We start from the raw sequence: 20,128 nt of genomic DNA on the forward strand, positions 1-20,128 counted from the left end.
AGGTTAAGCCGCTCTCCCGCTTCATACAGTGCGGCTCATTCATGTGAACAGCTGTTTCACCTCTAGAGAAATACCCAGAGAAAACAGAGGGGAGGGGGAGAAGACTAAATTGTTTGCTCTACTGAAGCAGCAAGATACAGTAAATCAAGGCTGATTTATATTGTCTACGAGAAACCGGCTGGGGAAGGGGAGGGGAGAGAAGCGTGAGCTTTGGTTTTAAACAGCTATTTGAGAGCTGGGGCTCTGGAGGACAGCTCTGTAATTAAGCTCTTTCCTTTGTTGAGCTGACCAAGTTCTTGCAGCCGAGGGCTAGCGCAGTTCCCTCTGTCGGCACCCACCGTGGCAGGGGGCTGCGGGGACGCGCTGCCCACCGCCCCCCATCCCTCCCCGGCGGAGGGACAGGCAGGAGGGGAGCTTTTGGCCAAAACTCACCTCTCGTTCACCGCTGCTGCCCCGTGCCCCGGCAGGTAGGGAGCCTCCCCACGCAGCCAGGATGGAGCAGAGCAGCCCGGCTCCCCCCAAACCCCTCCCTTCCTACTCACCGGCGACTGGCGAAGCCGCTGCCCGGCGAGCCGGAGCTCTGCTCGGGGTAGTTGTGCTGCAGGCTGGACGCCGGGAATTGATAGAGGAAGCCCGTTCCCAGCGCGCATCCGTGCAGGCAGCAGCACCAGGACAAGAAGAGAGCGAACTGCATTTTTGCACCGCCGGGGGGGCTCCTCCTGCTCTCCCCGCTCTGCTCCTGGAGGGCCCGGGGGAAGCCCCGCTCCCTGCCCCAGCCCGGCCGAGCCCGGCGGCTGCTGCCCGCGCAGGGTCCGGGGCTGCTCGGGGCGCCCAGGGCGCACTCCCAGCCCCCGGCTGCCTTTTCAAATTTGGCGAGGTTGGCCCCATTCCGTCAAAGGGGGCGTGGGGCTTCGGCGTTAACCCTTGGCAGGCCTCGCAGCACAGCCCGCTGCCGAGGGGAGGCACCGGCAGCGCCCCGGGTAGCCGGGCACAGGCAGCGCCTGCCCGGGCCCGAGGCCAAACCGCTGCCCCGAGCTTCCCCGGCTCACCCCGAGCCCCTTCTGGGGAACCCCCGGCACTTGGGTGCCTGAAGAAAGCCGCCCCAACAGAGCCAGGCTGGTGCCTGCTGCCACAGCGGGGCAACGGAGTTACACAGGTGATGTGTGAAACATAAAATCCTAGGGTCATCAGGGTTAGAAAAGAGCTCCAAGATCATCTGGTCCAACCACCCCCTACCACCCATGTCACCCACCAAACCACGTCCCCAAGCACCACGTCCAACCTTCCCTTGAACACCCCCAGGGACGGTGACTCCACCACCTCCCCGGGCAACCCGTCCCAGTGCCAGACTGCTCTTTCTGAGCAGAAATGTCTCCTCATTTCCACCCTGAACCTCCCCTGGCGCAACTTGAGGCCATTCCCTTGTGTCCTATCAGTGGTTATCTGCGAGAAGAGGCCAACCCCCAGCTCCCCACACCTTTCTTTCAGGCAGTTGCAGGGAGCAATAAGGCCTCCCCTGAGCCTCCCCTTCTCCAGACTAAACACCCCCAGTTCCCAAATAGGTATTTTGGTCCCACGGAGATAATATGAAAACGGCTGGGCTCATCCCCTCCCTGGGTGAGCACCTACCCCTTCCCCCACAGTGCCCACCTCCAGAGCCTGCACAGAGATAAATAGCCCCTGGCTGGAGCCTGTAACCAGACAAGTTTAGACTGCAAATGAGGCACCAGGTTTTTAAACAGCCGCTGTCATTAATCACTAGAGCAAATCACACAAAAAGGAAGGGGTAAAGCTGCAGGGCAGCTCAGCGCAGCCTCCCTGGGCTTACCCCACAGCTGCCCTCAGGGCATCCCAGCCCCAGAGCAGAGGACGGATCAGCACCCTCTGGGCTCAAAGAGAGCTCAATGGGTCCGGTCCAGCAGTTTCTGAGCAGGCTTGGCAGCTCAGCACAACCAACATTTATTTGCAAATTCCCCCAGTGCTTGGGGCTGGGACATAACAGGACCCTCTGTCCCCAGCCCTGGCTCAGAACCTTTCCCTACTTCACCTTTCCACCACAGAACATATCCCTACTTCACTTCCCCTCAACAAGGAGAACTTCTCTTCCCTTCCACTCTTAAAAAAAGAGAGAGAGAGAGAGAGAGAGAGAAACCAAGTCACACAGCTCACAGCAACTTGCCCAAGGACATTTAGCCACTCTGAGCCATTTTGCTCAGAGCCAGCCCACAGGAAACTTGCAGAGCAGTGAAAAAGGAACCTTAGCCTCTGATCTCCCCTCTCAGTAGGGGAGCAAACTGCTCCCAAACTCACCTTTCTCCTAAGAGCCCACTCAGGAACTGCTGCATTTCCAGGGCACTACACAACTCCAAGACTCCTCTACTCGTTCAGCAGGGTGATCATCCTCATCTGTGAGTGACCGTCCTCAGCTGCAGGCACACAGCCATCCTGGGGGCAGCTGTGCCAAGCCCCCACTCCAGCAGGTTACCTCAGCTCCAGGCCGTGTGCTGAGGGCCTGTTTCATCCTCTTGTCCCAAACACGCTCAGTTTGCTGCCCTGACGGGCTGGGATCAATCATTTATCAGGATTTAGCTGAATAGCACCAGTGGCTTTGTGACCCATTCTCCTGGCTTGGGTTAGACCCTTCGAAAGCTGTTAGCAGTCTTCATGTTTTAACTGTCCAAGAAGGTTTTATTTCTGGTTGCGTGCAAAATTTGCCGCTTCAGCCTTCACTGACTTTGCAAGACCCTAGGAGGAGATATTAAACACAGGTGATTAGATAAGATATGATTCTGGCAAATCGTTAGAGACATCTGTAGGAAGGTAACACTCTTCCTATTTCATGAACTGAGACACTGGAGACCAGAGGTCAAATGACTTTGCTGAAGGCTGCAAAGAGCAAAAGACAGCGCCGGAAATAGAGCTCAGATCTCCAGGCTCCCATTACTCGTGCCCTCTCCCTAACGCACACTTGCCTCTATTTTGCATGGCTGATTTAAGATGAAAATGAAGAATTAAATTCCAAGCTGTTCTTGGAAAAAGAGAAGAAAGGGTGATATTGTCTACTGTAAGGGGAGAATTAAAGATGACATTTCATTTTTAGTCCTTTGGATATGCATAATATAATCAAACACGATAGCAGTAATAAATGGATATTTTTTCTCCCCGCGGTGCTTATGAGTGCAACATATTCTAACAATTTCTCAAAACTACGTTGATAAATTGGAAACGCAGTGATGGAGGTAACAAAGACAGCCAACAAAAACATAATTCATTCAATTTATCAGAGGGACTAGTTTTGAGAAGAGAACCCTTAAAATATGAACGGCCCTATTCTTACAAACCAGACATACTATATTTCAAAAGATAAAGCTACACTTTTTAGGCCTGTGCATAAGCATGTTAATTAAAGATTTGCCTAGACAATCAGGGCTAAATAAATTACTTGGAAGTATTTCACCAACTCAGTTCAAGATAGAAGGGGCAGGGATGCATGCTGGAAAGCCAAAATGGATGGAAGCATAGGAGGAAATGGAAAGAGGCAAAGGCCAGGTTTTCAAAAAGCGGTCCCTGGAGGGCCTTCCTCTTGCACGCTGCTCACTTTCTATGCAGGAGACAGTCTTGAACCATTGTGTCAGAGAACTAATCTATTGGACATGTGTGGGCACATGAGGTTTCACATGGTCTGGAGCATTTTTCAGCTCCTTAGTCCATTTGGCATACCTGGGACATAAAACATCACAAAATGTTCTGTGAAAACATGTATAATCTCTTTAAAGATATACACCACATGCAAGCCAGACAACAAATGAAGTGGGGACAATAAAAGGAACACTCAGTGTTTAGTCTGATTTTTGTTCAGTTTAGAATGAAAAAGCAGTGGAATGATACAGCAAAAGAGGGATTTATTTTCTACAAGGTCTTAAGGTGGCTTAAAAAGGTAGCAAAGCACTGTCATACCTGGAAGAGCAAAGTCCAGCCCAGAACTGTAATGTCATCTCAACTGTTCAGCATCATTCACAGTATTGCAAAAGTCAATAACAAGCTGAAGAAAAGAGTTAGATTGTTGTTAGAGAACAAAAGAATCATGGCAAATAAATTTTGAGGCCCATCCCTTGCATTTTGTGAGTGCACTTTTCGTGGGTATACTACGATGAGACCAAAGCAAAAGCAGCTTTGTTCTACTTGATAAAACCTTGTGAAGTTTTACAATTATGAAGTGTCCTTTTGATGTTAGAAAGAAGTCGGTGATTAAGACCATCTAAACCCAAATATAATTTGGATAAAACCCTTGCAGCTTCCTAAGGAAGCTAGATTATTTCCTTGTGATCTAACAAAGCAATCAAGGAACCTTGGAAAATCAAAAGAGATGGGTAAGAGCTTAGTGACAGTAAGAGTTAAAGATATCTATTACAAGTTAAATTATGAGATTACTAAGTTTATTGTAAAATGTCTATTACTAAGCCATCAAACCAAACCTGAACCAAACTGAAAATCTAGAGGACTGTGTATTTTTTCTAAGCTAGGAGGAAGCCAATGTGTGTCTTTTTTTCAAGATTTCTTGAATCTGACTTGGAATAAATCAATCAAAATGCAATAGAACTGAAAAAAGTCACACAAGCAGTTTGGCATATGGTGAACATAATATACAGTGGTATTGTATGAAGCACAAGAATTGATCCAAAAGTCATGACTTTGGCAAAATTAATTGACCTCAGAGAAGAATTTTGCCTGAGTGAAGCACTTGTGTGGGTATTATAGAGCAATATAGTGGATAAAATAACTCAGATTGAAACATAATTCAGCAGATGGAAAATTATGATTTAAAAGATCAGTGAGACAAAGACACGTTGGAGTGGATTTACACATATTCTGAGCATTATTGTATCCTGGGATGAATAAATTATATGACCTTTGATGTCAGGCAAAAATTCCCCCAACTGGCCATGCAGTGACAGTCTGATCGGCACGTGCACAAGGACTCTGACACACCCTTGATGTACCGGATTCACCAAGAAAGCTATAAAGCAGGGAGTCACACAGGTGTGATAAAGCCAATGCACAGCAGCACCAGGACTATTGCACTCAAACCTGCCACAGTGCAGACGCAAATAGAAGCCAGGAAGGACTGTGGAAGTTGATTAATGCCTCTTCCTTCTCCCTGCTAGAAGGCAGGATCTATTACACATAGATTACTCTTGGCACAAATTTGTCTGCCTTGTTCTGAAAGGCCTCAAGACAGAAACTCCCCATGCTCTTCTGACAACGTATTCCAGTGCTTCCCTCTTTGTATGGGTAGTTTTTCTTAACATCCAGCCTCAGTCTGTTTTGTTGTAATTTAAGCTCTCAATGTCTTACTTTCTCCATTATGGACATAAAAAATGATCCTGTCTCTCTCTGAGCAGACTTTTAATTCCTCAAAGTACTTTTCAAAACGTTTGAACACCTCCTCTCCTTGCCTTCTAGAAGCAAAACAGTCCAAACTTCTTAAGACTTTCCCTGTAGGTCATATGTCATATACTTCTGATCCTTTTTTGTTATTTTCCTCTAGTCTTTCAAGCTGGTCTACATCTACCTCATAGCACAGCACCTGAAACCTATACCTCTGTGCAATACCTTTTCTGCACAGCCCTGTTGAGGATTTGCCTTTTTGGCATCCGTACGTCATTGTTAATCCATGTTTAATTTGGGATCCTCTACCTTTTTCTGAAGAACTGCTGGCCTGATTTTCCCCATCCTTTATTTGCTAGTTAAAACTATTTCTGCCAAAGTGCAGTGCCCTGCAGTTGTCCTTAACGAGTTCATCTTATTCTATTCAGATCACATCACCAATTTATCAAGACCATTTAAAATTTTAATCCTGCCTTCCAGTGTTCTTGCTTTCAGTCCCAGCTTTGCCTCATCTGCAGATTTAATAAGCATTTTCCCTCTCCCATCACTGAGATCACTAAAGAAAACATTGGGAGGTCTGTCTTCATGTCGATATCGTCAAATTATGTTCCTGATCATTAACTGTTCATTAAGCATTATCCAGTCCTAGAGGGCTGCCTGCTTCCTTGATGCTGTACAGGACATAAACACCGAACTTACAAACTCTCCAAGCCAAGGACAATCTTGAACTCCTACCACAAAATAAAGCACTTTATAACATGCGGTGGAAGAAGCTACCAGATGGCAGTCTGCAGTTTTCAATGGAGTCACTGACAGTAAGATATCCAAATCCAGTGGTATCCAGACACTTATCTGGTTTGAAAATCTATCTTGACTCATGGATTCTCTCTGAATCCCAGAGAAGCAGGGACTTTCATGAAGAAAGAATGTTTCGGTTTTGGACTCCGGCCCTGAAATCCTCCTACTTCTCTCAAACTCCCTATGGATCCAGATTGTCTGACTTGAGCACCCCACCATGAATGGGAGTCCAAGATCCCTTTCATATTGCGCAAGTGACTTAAAAGGGTGTGGGCTGACCCCTTTCCTAACAAAAATAAAGGCAAATAAGACAGGAAAGTGCATCTGGAGAGAAGTACCCTCCTCCCAGCCCCTGTATGCCCCAAAAACCTAAAATGACCTAAAGTTTCATCCTAGGTGTCTGCAGTTAAGGTGGATTAGTACCAGTCTTATGCTTTCTCCCTCTTCTCTCCTTTGCCTCATTCCACAGATTCCTCACCTGACAGCCATCTGTCCTCGCACACCACACTTCTTGCCAGTCAACGCCTTCCTGCACTATCTTTGCCTGCTTGGACCTCACCACCCGGCTTGTAGGACATTCTGCTTCCTCGGTGCTGCAGGTGTTTCAGAGCTTGCCCCGGCATGGCTTTCAGAATTTTGTGTGTTACTGGTAAACAGTCAACCACAAGCCGCTATCATACCCGTATTTTCCTTACAGATCTACCCTCACCTTACTCTGCTCTAAAGCTTCTAGTTTCAAGGGACCCCACCAATAACTGACATTACATATTTCTTGAAGCATTCACATGAGCCTCTCCCTTCTCTGTCCTCATTCTTTTCCCAAGATTCTGTTTTTTAAATTAAGTCTCCTTGTTTTCATAGACTTTGTCTGTTTCAACGTGATTAATCCTCTTCATTATTTTAAAATCATTGACTGAATCACAGAAAGATCTCTTTTTAAACAAGATAATACCAAAGCTCTTCAGTCTTGCTTTATAACTTAGACCTGAAAGGCACAGTATTATTTTCATTCTCCCTGCTTTATCCCCTTAATCATATCCTTCTTAGGTAGAGTGAGCACTACTGAAAAGAGCACTCTGAACAAGAACTCACCAGTGTTTTATGTAATAACAGTAACACCTCTTTTGATATATACTCTGTTCTTACCGTAATGCAACCCAACATCCTGTTCAGTGGTTGGGGTCTTTTTTCTACAGCTGTGTGTTAGGCTGAGAGCTCTGGGGATTATTTAAAGAGAATATTCTCCAGATTTATCAATTTACCATTATGAATATTTTGCTCCATTCATTCTGAGGTAAGTAAACCCCAACGCTGCTCAGTGGCACTGTCTTACTCTTTAGCTGGCTCTCTACCTAATCTCCTCTCTTGAATCTTACAGATTCCTCCATGGAAGCAATAAAATGGCCACTAAGGTGCTAAATACGAAAGAATCGTTGTAGGCATTAAAGGCTAAAGTCACTGCAAGGCAACTGGATCCAAGTATTTCTTGGCTATGCGCATATACACTAATGCTAGCTTAGGTGTTCAAGTACGCTCTATTGTCACTAATGGATACCACACCTAATGGGCTTGGTATTCAGAATCCAGCCCTCTCCCAGGGCCCCTGAGTGGCTATGTCAAACTAGCTTTAGTCTGAGCACCTTCCTGAACCAGTTGCACGCAGATTGCCCTCCCCTCCTGGCTTCCATTTCTAGGTGACCCAAACTGGAATTTCTAAACTGTGTTTTGCAACCATTCAGCTCCTCACATAGACTGCAGATCTCTTTTTCACCACAGGAAAAGCTTCATCTCTCTCTGCTTTCTCTTCTGCCTAAGAGAGATCAATCTCTCTACAGATGCAAAACCAATCCATAAGTAATCCTCTGGGTTTATGCAGGCTCATAGCCCCTCACACCACCAGCTCCCAGGCAGGATGGATACACAAGCTGTAAGGCTACGAGAAAAAGGAATTTGGTTCAGCTCCCTGACCTACGAGAGCTCTCTGTCAGTGCCTCTCTTTACAACACAGGGTTTAGTGCTTTGTTGCATATCATGGCTATTGTAAGGATAATAGGAATGGAATAAAAAACAGCATGGTATAAAATAGTAGAAATCATGAAAGAAGAGAAGAAGAAAAAAATAAAGGAAGCAAGATGAGACAATCTAAAGAGATAGATAAATCGTTCTCTTTTTTGGCAGAAAGGAAATGATAAAGTCTGTAAGACGCTATAAAATGTTTAAGCTGACTGTTGCCTAAGAAAAAAAAAAAAGAAGTAAAACCTTTCTACCAGGCTAAGGAGAATTTTGGGGTGCGATGGAATGGTAGGACAAGACTATCAGCCTCACTGTGTGCCTGGAAAGAAGTGGCTCACAGCAAACATGGTTTGGCTCAATTCACATCTTTTGTATTTAACTCTAAGATTGTTGTGAAAAAGCCACTGCAGTGCCCCAACCGAAGGGTGATGCACTATTTTGCATTGAAAACAGGTGTTCAGCTGGCTGGCTTTCTAGCAGAGCACAGCAGATTTGTCCCAGATTTTCCGTACATGATCTCTAGGTAATACTTGCCTTTTCTTCACATGTTTCAAGAAAATTAGATAATTATTTTCCATGTTCTGAGGCTTCCCTGAACTGACTGACAATAGATTTGCAGAGCTAAGCTGTAGGTTGGGTGGAGAGGGAGTCTGGCCAGCTTACAGAGGAGGTGAGTGGACTTTGGAAAAAGCAGTGCTGCACTTCTGGAGCATCTCTGAGAACAACCACAGCTTGTAGCACATGCCCAGGCTCACTGCAGTTACACTAGTGACCTGCTGAGGCGCAGTCTCTGGCTGGGGAAGACAAGGGCAAACACTCGATAACCCAACCCCTCATTTCCTTAATTTTGAAGCTATGTTACATAAGGGACTACATTTACTGAAACTTCCCCCTGTGTTTATTCATTTTAAATGGCTTTGAGACACAGTTTCTTCAAAAGATCACGTATAATCAATCTCCATTGTTCTGTATATATTCGCAGAAGATAACGACTTCATTAAAATATGGCGCGCTATTAACAGCAGTAAATATCCAGTGCTAAACCTTAAAATGTAATGCAATTAAAGAAGAAATACGAACCTAAGGAGGTTAAGTGCAATCTACCATTGACAGTTACATTTGATTTGAATTAAAAAACACACACAGAGGGTAATAAAGGGCCTCCGTACATACTTGGATAACAGGAAATCCCCTGGATGTAAAAATAGTGAATTTAAGAATGGAGAATATAAAGGTCTAGTTCAAATTAAAGATTTTATGACTGAGGACTCCATTAAATCTTTGAACACTTACAGTAAAGAGTCTGGAATGCTTCCAGTCCAATTCTTTATGTTCTCACAAGTGACAGATTATACTTCTGAACTTATACGGCAAAAGAAAGAAAGAGTGATTGTATTAATCCATCTAAATCTGAAGCTTGTTAATTAAGATGAAAACTATAAAACTCTGTGCTTAGGTGAAGAATAGTATTTTTATAACCCAGCTCAAGATAACCTCACTAGCTAAGCCAAAAGTAAAAGATTTTAATTCTCAAATTATTGAGAACAGTAAAATAATGAACCACTTAATACTACATGATCAACAATCTGTACTAAATAGGAACTTTTTGGTACTCCTCGGTCTATTTCTCTATCTATACTTCCAAGACATTCCTCATGGTGTTTAAAACCCAGTACAACATGCTTCTTCTAACTCCACTCCCACCTGCAGAAATGCAAGGATCCTCAATTGCACCAAGTCCACAGCGGCAGGCCACGATCATGTTGAAGTGCCAGTCTCGCACATACGGGTATTTATAACTCTAAGATATTAGGGAGGACCTTGCAAGTGAGTCGCACTGGAAAATAATGTAGTACCTTTCCCAGGTTTCAAAGGGAATCGAGACAAAATTATCAAGGCTATTTTTTTTTAAGTTGAAGGTGTAGGGTTAAGCATTCATCACTGCACTAAGCAAAGCAGCAAGGACTTGAGATCTTGTTTCAGATTCCTCAAAACATACTAATTACTGGTATAAATCTGCTGTCTCTAATGGCATCCTGCCAAGGCTTAATTGAGCCTTAAATGAAAATGAATGTGAGATATCTGAAAAGACAGCTGATGTGGCCCAGAATGTTAGCAGAAACATAATGCCTGGAAGGACTGTGGGGTTAAGAAACTCCTGGGTTTGGCTATAAGCTCCAAAGCAACTCACAAGTCAAATAGAGAATAAAAATGAGAGAAAACAAAGCCTTCCTGTCAGGAGGATGTGTTCTCCTTTAGGACCACATGGCAGTCCCTCTAAAAAGGAATACACCCTTTATTTGCTTGCTTCCTTGAAGTAGTTGAGGATCTGGCCTAGGGTGAATAAATAGAACAGACAATGTTAATAAATGCAGACTCTTTCAGACCAACAGGGGTGGCAGACACCACAGCTCTCAACGGAAACAACATTTACTTTGAAATTTTTGTACTGAAAACAAAAAGCATATGGGTCTAATAGAAAAGGTTGCAAGAGCTCCTATGAATCACAGTTATCCCCTTATTGTCTTGTCTTAGCCATCCAGCACCCGCTACTCTACCACCTGTGAAACAGTTTTTACCACGTATGCAGCAAGGTTTTTCACCCAGTCCACCAGGGCTGCCGTGCCTTCTTCTAAGAGCAAAGGGTGCCCAACACATCCCTGCACAATAGTCCTCACCATCAGGCGCTGTTTCTCTTTGACTGCTTTCACCAACAGCTATTGAGAACACTAAATGTAAGAGATCTCACTAACGGTACACCTGTATGCCCGCTTCAATTCAGCACGTATCTGCACAGTAGCTGAAGGAAATAGCCCCATCCTTGTCCCACTCAGCTGTACCTCCACTGGTCCTTGTTCCTTTCTCTCTGTTAGTAGCACCAGGCAGTTGATTCAACTGAAAACTATTCTCTCTCCTTTTTTTTTTTTTTTTTTTCGGGGGGGGGGGGGGGGGTGGGGGTGGGGGGGTGGTTCAGCTGAACTAAATTCCCTCTAAACTGGTAATTGGAGCAGGCCTAAACTGAGATTTGTGGATGTGAATGGATGCAGTTCTATTACTTTGAGCGGGTGGTGATACAAGTTTATGCCAGATGTAAAAGACTATGTATCCACAGCACAAAGTAAGAGTCCAGGCTCTGTCAACAGGCAATGAAGATTCTCCTAAACAAATGTTTCTGAAGGGTAATCCAGAATACCTAAACCAGAAGCCTAAACCAGAAGATTAGGCAGCGTGAATATGACAAGACCTTGTCTTAGTACTGTAATTCCCACAAGGAATTGAAGCTCTATTTACTAATGCAAACGATCTGGGTTTAAGCAGAAATACTATCACTTAACGTTTTTTTCCATGAAAAAATTGAAACTTTCCCCTGCTAGGGGGAGAGAAGACCCTCTGAAGGGCTCTCCTGCTAACACAGTAAACATCTGTGGGTTCTTTCCTCTCAAACACTATTTTTCTAGGGTGTCCCCCTCTGATGAAATAGCAGTCCCAGGAGATCATGGCAAACAATCGTGCATACCACATCTTAAGAAATGGTACTGTTCAGAACAGATCGGTTTGGTCTGCCTTAATGCAGGCAAGTTAACACCACATTATTAAATGCACCAAGGTCACCAACCTCCATCAGATGATCTGCTTGATCCCTTTCAGACAAAAAAAAAAAGAAAAAGGAAAAAAAAAGAAAAAGAAAAAAGTTTGGATTCCATACAGAAATCTGAGTCCTCCAAGCTGAAAGTAGCAGGCCTGGCCACTCACAGCCCACCCACCTACAGATCAAGATGGACTGGAACAACCTCCTCCAAGAGCCAGAAAAGTGAAGGGGGCTGGGAGGTGGGAGGAAGAGTTTCGTATTTCATCTACCACTTCTAATAGAAAACAGAGCATGGTGGGGGGTTGAAAGGAAAACGGCAAACCCCTGGAGATCCTAAGTGTTGGCCTCTCAAGTCAAAGCTGTCAATCACACCACGTCCCCTCCGACTCGTGCTTCTGGCAGGGAGGGAACAAAAGGAGGCAATGGACTGGCACGTTCAGCCACTAGGTGTTACTGTTGCTCCACAGAAGATCAGAGCAACCAGAATAAGCAAAATGAAATCTATCAGAGGCATCTTAAACAGCTTTAGCTTAAGATGTAAGCCATCAGAGCTAAATCTTTAGCTTCACGTACCATGAACCAGAATTAGAGCATTTTGGTGTGTTGCCTTGGAGGGGTCATGGAGGTAGACTGCTGCTCCCTGGGTGTTGTTTATGCATCATTGCATAAATGGAGCAAGTCAAATTCATGCTTGGGAACCGCCACTGGCTTTGATGAAGGAACACAAGGAGAATTGGGTCCCTAGGGATGTGGCTGACTTCACATCCACTGGTCAGAAAAATACATTGGCCACTGAGTTGTCTGCTTCCCTGCCTCTTCTGTGAACGGCCACAGCCTGCCTGAAAAAACTCCGCACTGAAACTGAAACACATCTTAACCAAGCTCTGCTGTCAGCCAGGTGGGCTCCTCAGGCAAGTCATTTAAATTTTCTATGCTTTTATTTCTCCATCTGTGAAGATCCTGGTCTCCTCTGGAGAGGACTTTGAGATCACAGATAAATCAGTGCTGGTATTGTTCCTCTTAATGTAGTCCTTGATAATCTGTTAGTACGAGCCAAGCAACAGGTTTTGCATGAGCCTTTTCAACTGCTTCCAGAATAGGTTTTCTGAGAGAGAAATGCTGAACTGACTGCTTACACCTCCCTGGTAGCCACTTTTAAGTGAAACAGTCTCATGATAAAAAGCAGCACCCCACTGCACCCCTGTCAATGTACCTTAACGTCCTGTTCCTGTTTGGTCCTTTTTCATAGCTCTACTGAAACTTTACAACCACATTTCATCCAACCCTTCAACAGCCTACCTCAGTTTACCTGCTTAATCAACTAGCCGTTGAACCTCGGATGGATATCGCTTCCCTGAGCTTCTTCAGCAACATGCTTCCAGTTTACAACAATACTGTTTTTCTCCTTAAGTTTTAATAACAAGCTTCAGCACACAAGAATTGGTGTTGTTTTTTTTTTTTTTTCATTCTATGCCTTGCCCCCAAAATGATTGGTATAAATAAGCAGGATATATAATGCAGATCTCTGCCTGCATCCATTAGAAAGTTGTTTCTGTACACACACACAATGTCTTGCAACACACAGCAAACAGGCAGCGCATTTATTCTCATGGTAAGTCTTGCCATGTGGTTGTACTTCTAACCAAGGCATTATTTTCACACACAACTTGATTTGACTGCTCCAGGGTATGTTTCCCAAAGTTTGGAAATATTGTTACAGTGCATTAAACAAAGTACCAGTACTGAGCCACAAACTTATGAAAGATTTTTTGAGTTCTTTTCATAGGAAAAAATTTATATGCCACATTAAACAAAATATAATGCAAACTTAAAATACTGTTCTCCAAAAGACTGAATGATTTGCAAATGCTAAAGTATTCTCTGAAAGGTGACTGGCACTACATTTTACTGCTGCTTCCAGTAAAACCTGTGGGCCTCTAACTTGGAGGCAAAGTCCCCTTATCTGCAGTTCAGGCAACAAGCATCACGTGCCACGATAAGGCAATCAATGTGTCTCGGTTTGAATTCTCACAGAGATTTCTAGAGTGAAGAATAGTTTTAGTGAAATATTATTGATAGCCTGCAATTGTTTCTGGCTGTTGAAGGAAGAAGGAGGATCTGTCCACAGAGAATCATCTGGAGATGATCATTTTTGCTTGCTACCAAACATTATGGTGGAAAAACTGCCATCTAATAAATGCAAGACTTATAGACCATTACCAGTATGGTCTGGAAGTAGTTCACTTACAGCTGGAGTTTTTTCTCTTCTGTAGTCTAACAAACAGTTTGAAATAAGTGAAACAAAATGGCCTTGCTGATTTGTACACGTGTAGTCTCAGCAAACAATACATCAGTAACTAACATAACTTTACTCAGGCCTACGGCAGATGCTGATAACATCAAATGCACTTAGATGCCTTTGAAAATGTCACCCTGAGTGGCTTGGCAGCTTAATTCCCACTTTCTAAAGTGACTTAAAACCTTAAAACACATGGATAAATCTGAAAATTGCAGCCTTAGACAGCTGTGCTCTCCTTACTCTTCAGTGGCTAACATAAACACACAAAGATGCTATCTGACACCTCATCTAAAAATTAATCCTAATTGCTTTCTGGGCAGCTGCACAAACAGCCAGTTTTACCTAGTTTCACTCTTACCTCTTGTTCATTATTTTCCTCTTCTGCTTTGCTGTCCAAAATAGGTTTCTTTATATCACATTTCTCTTCATGTGCTTGTGGACGTGGCAGTTAATAGCATGTGCCAGCTAATAAGACAGATGTCTTAATTTCTTCTCTCTGGGTCACCCTTTCTGTCTTTTCTTCAGAAATTACTATGCCTGAAATATGGAAAACAACATAGCAGCAGAAAGCATGAACTACAAAATGTCCCATTTAATTGTGAATTTGCTCCTGACTCACACGAGGATCTTCACAAACAGAAAACTGCTACGACAGTCTGCTACGACAGAATCATCTCTACTGCTAGGACCAACCACCACCTTTTGCATCGTCTTCGTCCAACTGGCGTGAAAACAAAGGCCTGTCTGAAGTTTATAATCCCACGTGAAGCGTGATGCCACTGCCACACTGAACAGCCCTAAACTATGAAAGTAGTGAAAGAGCCAAATCAGCCTACAGTGTGATAGAAAAGGCTCTGCCCCCTCAGTGAGGGCGCAGAGCTATTCTGGTTCACATTTATTGGTAGTACTAAACATTTACATTATGGTAGCGCCTAAAGGCCCTATTTGAAAGCTCATCTAAAACTGTTATTGTACCTGGGCACTAAACAGCTCTGAAGCAGCACATCTGTCTGCCAGATGGGTGTTTGCTGGGTTTTGTTTTTTTTTTACTGAGAAGTTGCCTCTTAAAAAAGCCTCATGCTTACCTAAGAAAACTTAATAAGAAGTTTCAAGAGATTGCTGCGCTGTTCACTCAGGGAGAATCTGCAGTTAGAACTGCAGAGAAACTCCAGGCTAGGACAGCACTTCCTCACACGAGCAAGGGACACCACAGCCCCACGCCGGGGACACCGAGGCTGCGGTCCCCCGGCTCACGCCGCCTCAAACCCGGCACATGAGCACCTTGAGGCCCGAGCCGGCCCCCACTCGGGGATCTCCGGCACGAACCGGCGGCGAGGCGCCGCCTCCATCACCCCGCGGGGCTCCCCCTCACGGCGGCCCTGAGGGGCTCCCCCTCACGGCGGCGGAGCCAAGGCAGCGCGGCCGCGGCCGCCATGTTGAAGGCGAAGGTGCTGCTGGTGGGGCCCCGTGAGGTGAGCGAGTCCCCGGCCCGGCCGGGCGCCCCGCGGCTCGTAGTGAATCCGGAGCGGCCTCGCCGGGCCCTGAGGGCCGCGGTCCCTCCGGGCTGCCCTGGGCGGGGTCGCCGCGGCCCGCATCGAAACGCGGAGGCTGCGGCCGGGCAGTGGTGGGAGGGGAGGGCGGGGGCAGGCGTGCGGTTAGCTGAGGTGAACGCTTCTGGTTGTTGTGGCTGGGGCGTGCTAAGCTCATAGGCGTGCTTCTCGCTCATTTCTGCCAGGCTGGAAAATCCGTGCTAGCAAATTTTGTCTCGGAGAGCATAGAAGGGATTGGCAGCTACGTGCCGACCCAAGGAGTGAGGTGAGCAGACCCCGTGCGCTGCCCGAAGCAGCCGGCATCGTGCTGCCGCCCTGGCAGCCTGGCCGTGGCCTTGTGCACCGTGACGAGGCGTCGTGTGGCTGCTTGCTTTCACAGGATCCTGGAATATGAGAAGCCAAACTTCAACGGTAACAGCAAGGGAGCTGCGTGTCGTTTTGAGCTGTGGGATTGCAGCGGCGATCAAAAGTAAGCCCGTATTGCTGCTACTTCCTCCAGGTTACTCAATTCCTAATGATTCTGCTTACACAACATTCTCCTGCCTGAGGCCTAAAACCAGGGACCTTTTCAAGATGAGGAATATCCCAGCCTCTTTACCCTTTCACATTTTTTTTTTATAGCTTTCTCCTGTAGAGCATCTGATGCTCCCAGCTGACCTTGCAGTTTGTTTTGGATAAGGACTAAGCATAACAGTAATGTCCACAGCTCCTAGAATGGAGTTACAGGTACAGCAGACAGACAGAGGCCCAGTCCGCAACTGACTGCCTTTATGTGTTTGAAATTATTGTGTGATGGACTTCAAACAATGTATTTATATGGTTGAAGCCCTAATTGCCAAAGGATACAATTGAGAACTGGACAGATCAATTTTTAGGGAAAAAAAAATGCATTTGACCAACCACTGCATTGTCAGCAAATCACGGGACCAACTAAGATGATAGGTAAGTAAAAATATTTAGGATGTCATAGATCACTGGCAAGATTACTAACTAAAGTAAATTACTAACTAAAGTAACTAACTGAACTAAAAGTACTAACTAAAGAAAAAGTACTGTAATGTGTTCTTGCAGAGAACTTTTTCTCTTAACGAAAAAAAGAAAACAAGGAAGTTTGAGTACATTTCCATTTTCCAGCTATCAATCTTACCATTTTCTGTGCATGTGTTTTTCAAGGTTTGAAACGTGCTGGCCAGCTCTGATGAAGGACTCTCATGGCGTAATAATAATCTTCAATCCTGACATGCCCAGTCACCTGAAAGAAATTGAAATGTGGTACTCCTGTTTTGTGCAGCAGCAGCCACTGCTTGATAGTCAGTGTCTCCTGGTTGCACATCACAAGCCAGGCAGTGCAGAGGACACAGAAAATCTATCCTTAGGTAAGAAGATGGAAAACAATGTACCAGTCAGAGGAGTTTTTTATTGATCTCTTTATCTTTAAAATTGGTGATACCTTATAGTTTGCATTTTTCATGAAAATCTTCCAATCTAAGAATACTAGAGTGCTTTGCAAAAACAATAATATTGAACCTCAGAAGCCAGCTAAAAGGTAAGCAATATCCATGTTTCCCAAAAGGGAAAATAAAGACAAGCAACATTTGAGTGACTTCTCTAATGCCACGCAGTGAGTATGCAGCTGAGCCAGGAATTAGAACTCCTGATGTCTGTAGCCATAATTCATCACTAGCAGTTTTTCTTGCACTGAATTTTACATTCTGTTTACTGACACTTTTGAGGCTGTTTAAGCCTACATTTTATTGATCAAAATAACTTTTTGAAATAAAAGGTTAATGATCTTCCTCTTAAAATTAGTATAGGCATGTTATTATATACGGCAGAATTATTTGTGGCTCTTTTTACATAGGGGAATACATATTCCCTCTGGACAGCCTGTTCTGGTGTTCAAACAGTGTTCAAAATTTGCTATAAGTATTAATGTATTAATCCATATTAAACATAACATGTATCGTTCCGTAATTTTGAAGTAATCAAAGACTATCAATTCAATAGTAAAGTTGCAATTCAGTGCTGAATTGTTCAATTCCCCCTAATCAAATGTGAGACCAAAACCAATACTTTAAATCTTAATAATGGTGAAGAACTTCATCTAGCAGTATAGTTGTATTTGTTGTAATGCCAACAAGTTTTAATACATTTCTTCCTCGCATTGTTTGTTACCTGGGGTATCAAACATTGGATACTACCAAATTCCAGCTGATTTCTTCAGCATGAGCCATCCCATGACCTTGATCGTGAATGCTCCTTTTCTAAAAGGAATATATCTTAACTATTTTATTTTTTTTTACCTTCAAAGCTCACCCGCTGAACAAGTTGAAACTAATACATTCCAACTTAGAAGAAGATCCTGAAGATGTTCGGATGGAATTTATGAAGTACTTCAGAAGCATTATCAACTTAGTAAATGAGAGCAGAGAGAAGGAAGAAATGTCAATTATCTCGTAACATTAAAAGAAAGGGTTGTTTTCACTTTGTAAGCCATGCTAGCCTGTGAACAGATTCTCACAACAAGATTTTACCAGTCTATAAATGCTTCAGAGAAAACACTGCACAATTTATGACTTAACCAAAAGAACCAAGTGCTGACATCAGATGAACTGTGGTGCCAAAAAGATGGCTGCACATCCAGGAATTTGGGTGGCTTTAGCTGTGCTTTGGTTCCATTTGGCATCAGAGGTACAGGAAGGTATTTTTTAATGTATTAGTGTAGACCAAAAGAAAAAGGTATATGTCATCTCCTCACTTAAAAATGCCTTTTTGTAAAGGTACTAGGAGAAGAAAGCCTGACAGATCATAAGATTTGTGGAGTTCTGTTGAAGCATCTGAGTAAAGTGTTCATGTTAGCTGTGTTCCTGGAGAAGTTATGCTTTTGGAAGTCAGTTGAAACTGATTGGAGTGGAGATCTGAGAAGCAGTTGTGGTGTGGAATCTACATTTTAATGTTCCAAATTCTCCTTATATTTCTGTCAAGCATCTGAAGAGAACACATTTCATAGCTATTGCCTTGGCAAGGCAGAGTATGTTGCAGTCTTTCTCATGACTAGGCTTTTCTCCTATTCCAACAAAATTATCCTTGTTCAGGACAATGTATAGGACACTCTGGGAGGGAAAGAATCGAGGTCTCAGTGTAGTGCAATTACTTTGACCAATGCCAGGAGCTCCAATAGAGGGGAAAAAAGTGCTGCATTCTCCAGAGGAGGAAAAGCTGTTTCCAGACTAATATTACTGTTCCCTATTGCATTGAAATAAGTGGTTTCATAGATAATTTACTTTCTGGTTTGTTTGGTTTGCACTCTTCCCTATTCTTAGTGTGTTTTGCTGTGGAAGACGTTTTTTTGTAATGTAATACTAAAGCAATAAACACACTTTAAAATGTGTCCTTTTTGCTCTCAAAGGGAAAGTTAATTATGTTTTTGCAGAACTCTTATCAACTTGTTTAATTTTTAGTGAGAAGAACTGTGATAAATTTTCAGTATATTTCACACTAATTAGATCTAACAGGAGAAGTTTGAAAAAACTTGTCACAGACCCAAATAGCTGAAGAAATGATGAATGAAAAACAGAAGCATGTATCAATGCTGATGCCCTTTTTTATTTTTCAAGAGGAGAATTTACAGGAGAGAGGGCCTGGGAGCTGGAACTGCAGAACTCTGTCAGAAGCATCCAATTTTCCCTTGTACAGTAACTCACCTCGTGAGGTGTTGGATTAATGGCTTGTCAGAACTACATCTGACCCACTGCACCAATTTTTACAGATTGTTTTGTTGTATGTTCCATGTCACCCAGCTGTATTTTAGCTGCAGCTGTTACAGCCTTTGTCCTCTCACTAACGTCTTTTAGTTAACATCCATTACAGAAAGTATGTTAAAAAGCAGGAACTACTTAATGCATTTTAGTTCAAGACAACAGGAGTAAGAGTTTCTTGGGTTTTTCAGTGATATAAGTTCATCAGTCCACTATTCCTATTTTCATAGTTCTTTCTCTTCTGAGTTATAATTAGTGTGTTCTTTTGCAAATACTCTCCATTTACCAAGATAGCAAGAAGACATGCCTCAAAAATCTACTCATTTACATATCTTTCTCGTGGCCTTAGCATGTGATCAGGGCTTTCTCTAGCAAACTTCAGTGAGCAGTCAGAGCGTTAAGCCCTGTCACAAACGTGTTAGCAGTAGCTCAGGTCTTTTCCTGGCCACCTCAAAAAGCCCACAGCACTTCAGGCAAAAAATCGTCATTCCCTTTCTTTAGTGAATTCAGCCCATGTCAGTGGGATTTACTGCAGTAGTCTAATAATGATTTGACTGTAGCAGCTCAAAATAAGTTATTTTTATTGCTTTCAGGTAGGAGATGATTTTTCATTTTTTCATATAACACTTGATGATTTCTACATTGTCATGCTCAAATCAGCAAGCACATAGAGTCTGAAAGCCTCTTTGTTCCAGTTGTGTTTTGCTCCTGCAGGTATTTTTTGCTGATTATT

At 43.8% G+C, this 20,128-nt stretch overlaps 2 protein-coding genes across 13 annotated transcripts in view; one reads left to right on the plus strand and one right to left on the minus strand.

The window, feature by feature from the left end:
• Positions 1-15,319, minus strand: part of COL26A1 (collagen type XXVI alpha 1 chain) — a 188,476-nt gene extending 173,157 nt beyond the window's left edge. For 2 of the 12 annotated variants that reach the window (XM_080563187.1, XM_080563182.1), the window contains exon 1: positions 543-1,393. In XM_080563187.1, coding sequence (XP_080419313.1) covers positions 543-694 — 152 coding nt within the window. In that variant the 5' untranslated portion in view covers positions 695-1,393. Of the gene's footprint in view, positions 1-542; positions 1,398-2,310; positions 2,746-3,957; positions 4,043-9,492; positions 9,557-9,903; positions 10,520-10,778; positions 11,004-11,039; positions 11,093-11,815; positions 11,942-14,445; positions 14,625-15,172 lie in introns of those variants that run through there. The other 10 variants (XM_080563189.1, XM_080563188.1, XM_080563183.1 and 7 more) reach the window with 9 other exon arrangements.
• Positions 15,320-15,401: 82 nt separating this feature from the next.
• On the plus strand, positions 15,402-19,028 carry IFT22 (intraflagellar transport 22). Its single transcript, XM_080563194.1, has 5 exons — positions 15,402-15,559; positions 15,823-15,902; positions 16,017-16,106; positions 16,811-17,013; positions 17,949-19,028. Exons 1-5 carry the CDS (start codon positions 15,521-15,523, stop codon positions 18,095-18,097), a joined length of 561 nt encoding a protein of 186 aa, XP_080419320.1. The 5' UTR covers positions 15,402-15,520; the 3' UTR covers positions 18,098-19,028.
• Positions 19,029-20,128: the final 1,100 nt, after the last annotated feature.

The sequence above is a fragment of the Anser brachyrhynchus genome (genome assembly GCF_964034855.1).
Source record: "Anser brachyrhynchus genome assembly, chromosome: 20".
In the NCBI taxonomy this organism is placed as follows: Eukaryota; Metazoa; Chordata; class Aves; order Anseriformes; family Anatidae; genus Anser; species Anser brachyrhynchus.

Coding starts and splice junctions, on each gene's coding strand:
- IFT22 (XM_080563194.1), top strand. CDS start 15,521: ATGTTGAAGGCGAAGGTGCTGCTGGTGGGGCCCCGTGAG. Junction 15,903..16,016: donor GTGCCGACCCAAGGAGTGAG/GTGAGCAGACCC, acceptor TTGCTTTCACAG/GATCCTGGAATATGAGAAGC. Junction 16,107..16,810: donor GATTGCAGCGGCGATCAAAA/GTAAGCCCGTAT, acceptor GTGTTTTTCAAG/GTTTGAAACGTGCTGGCCAG.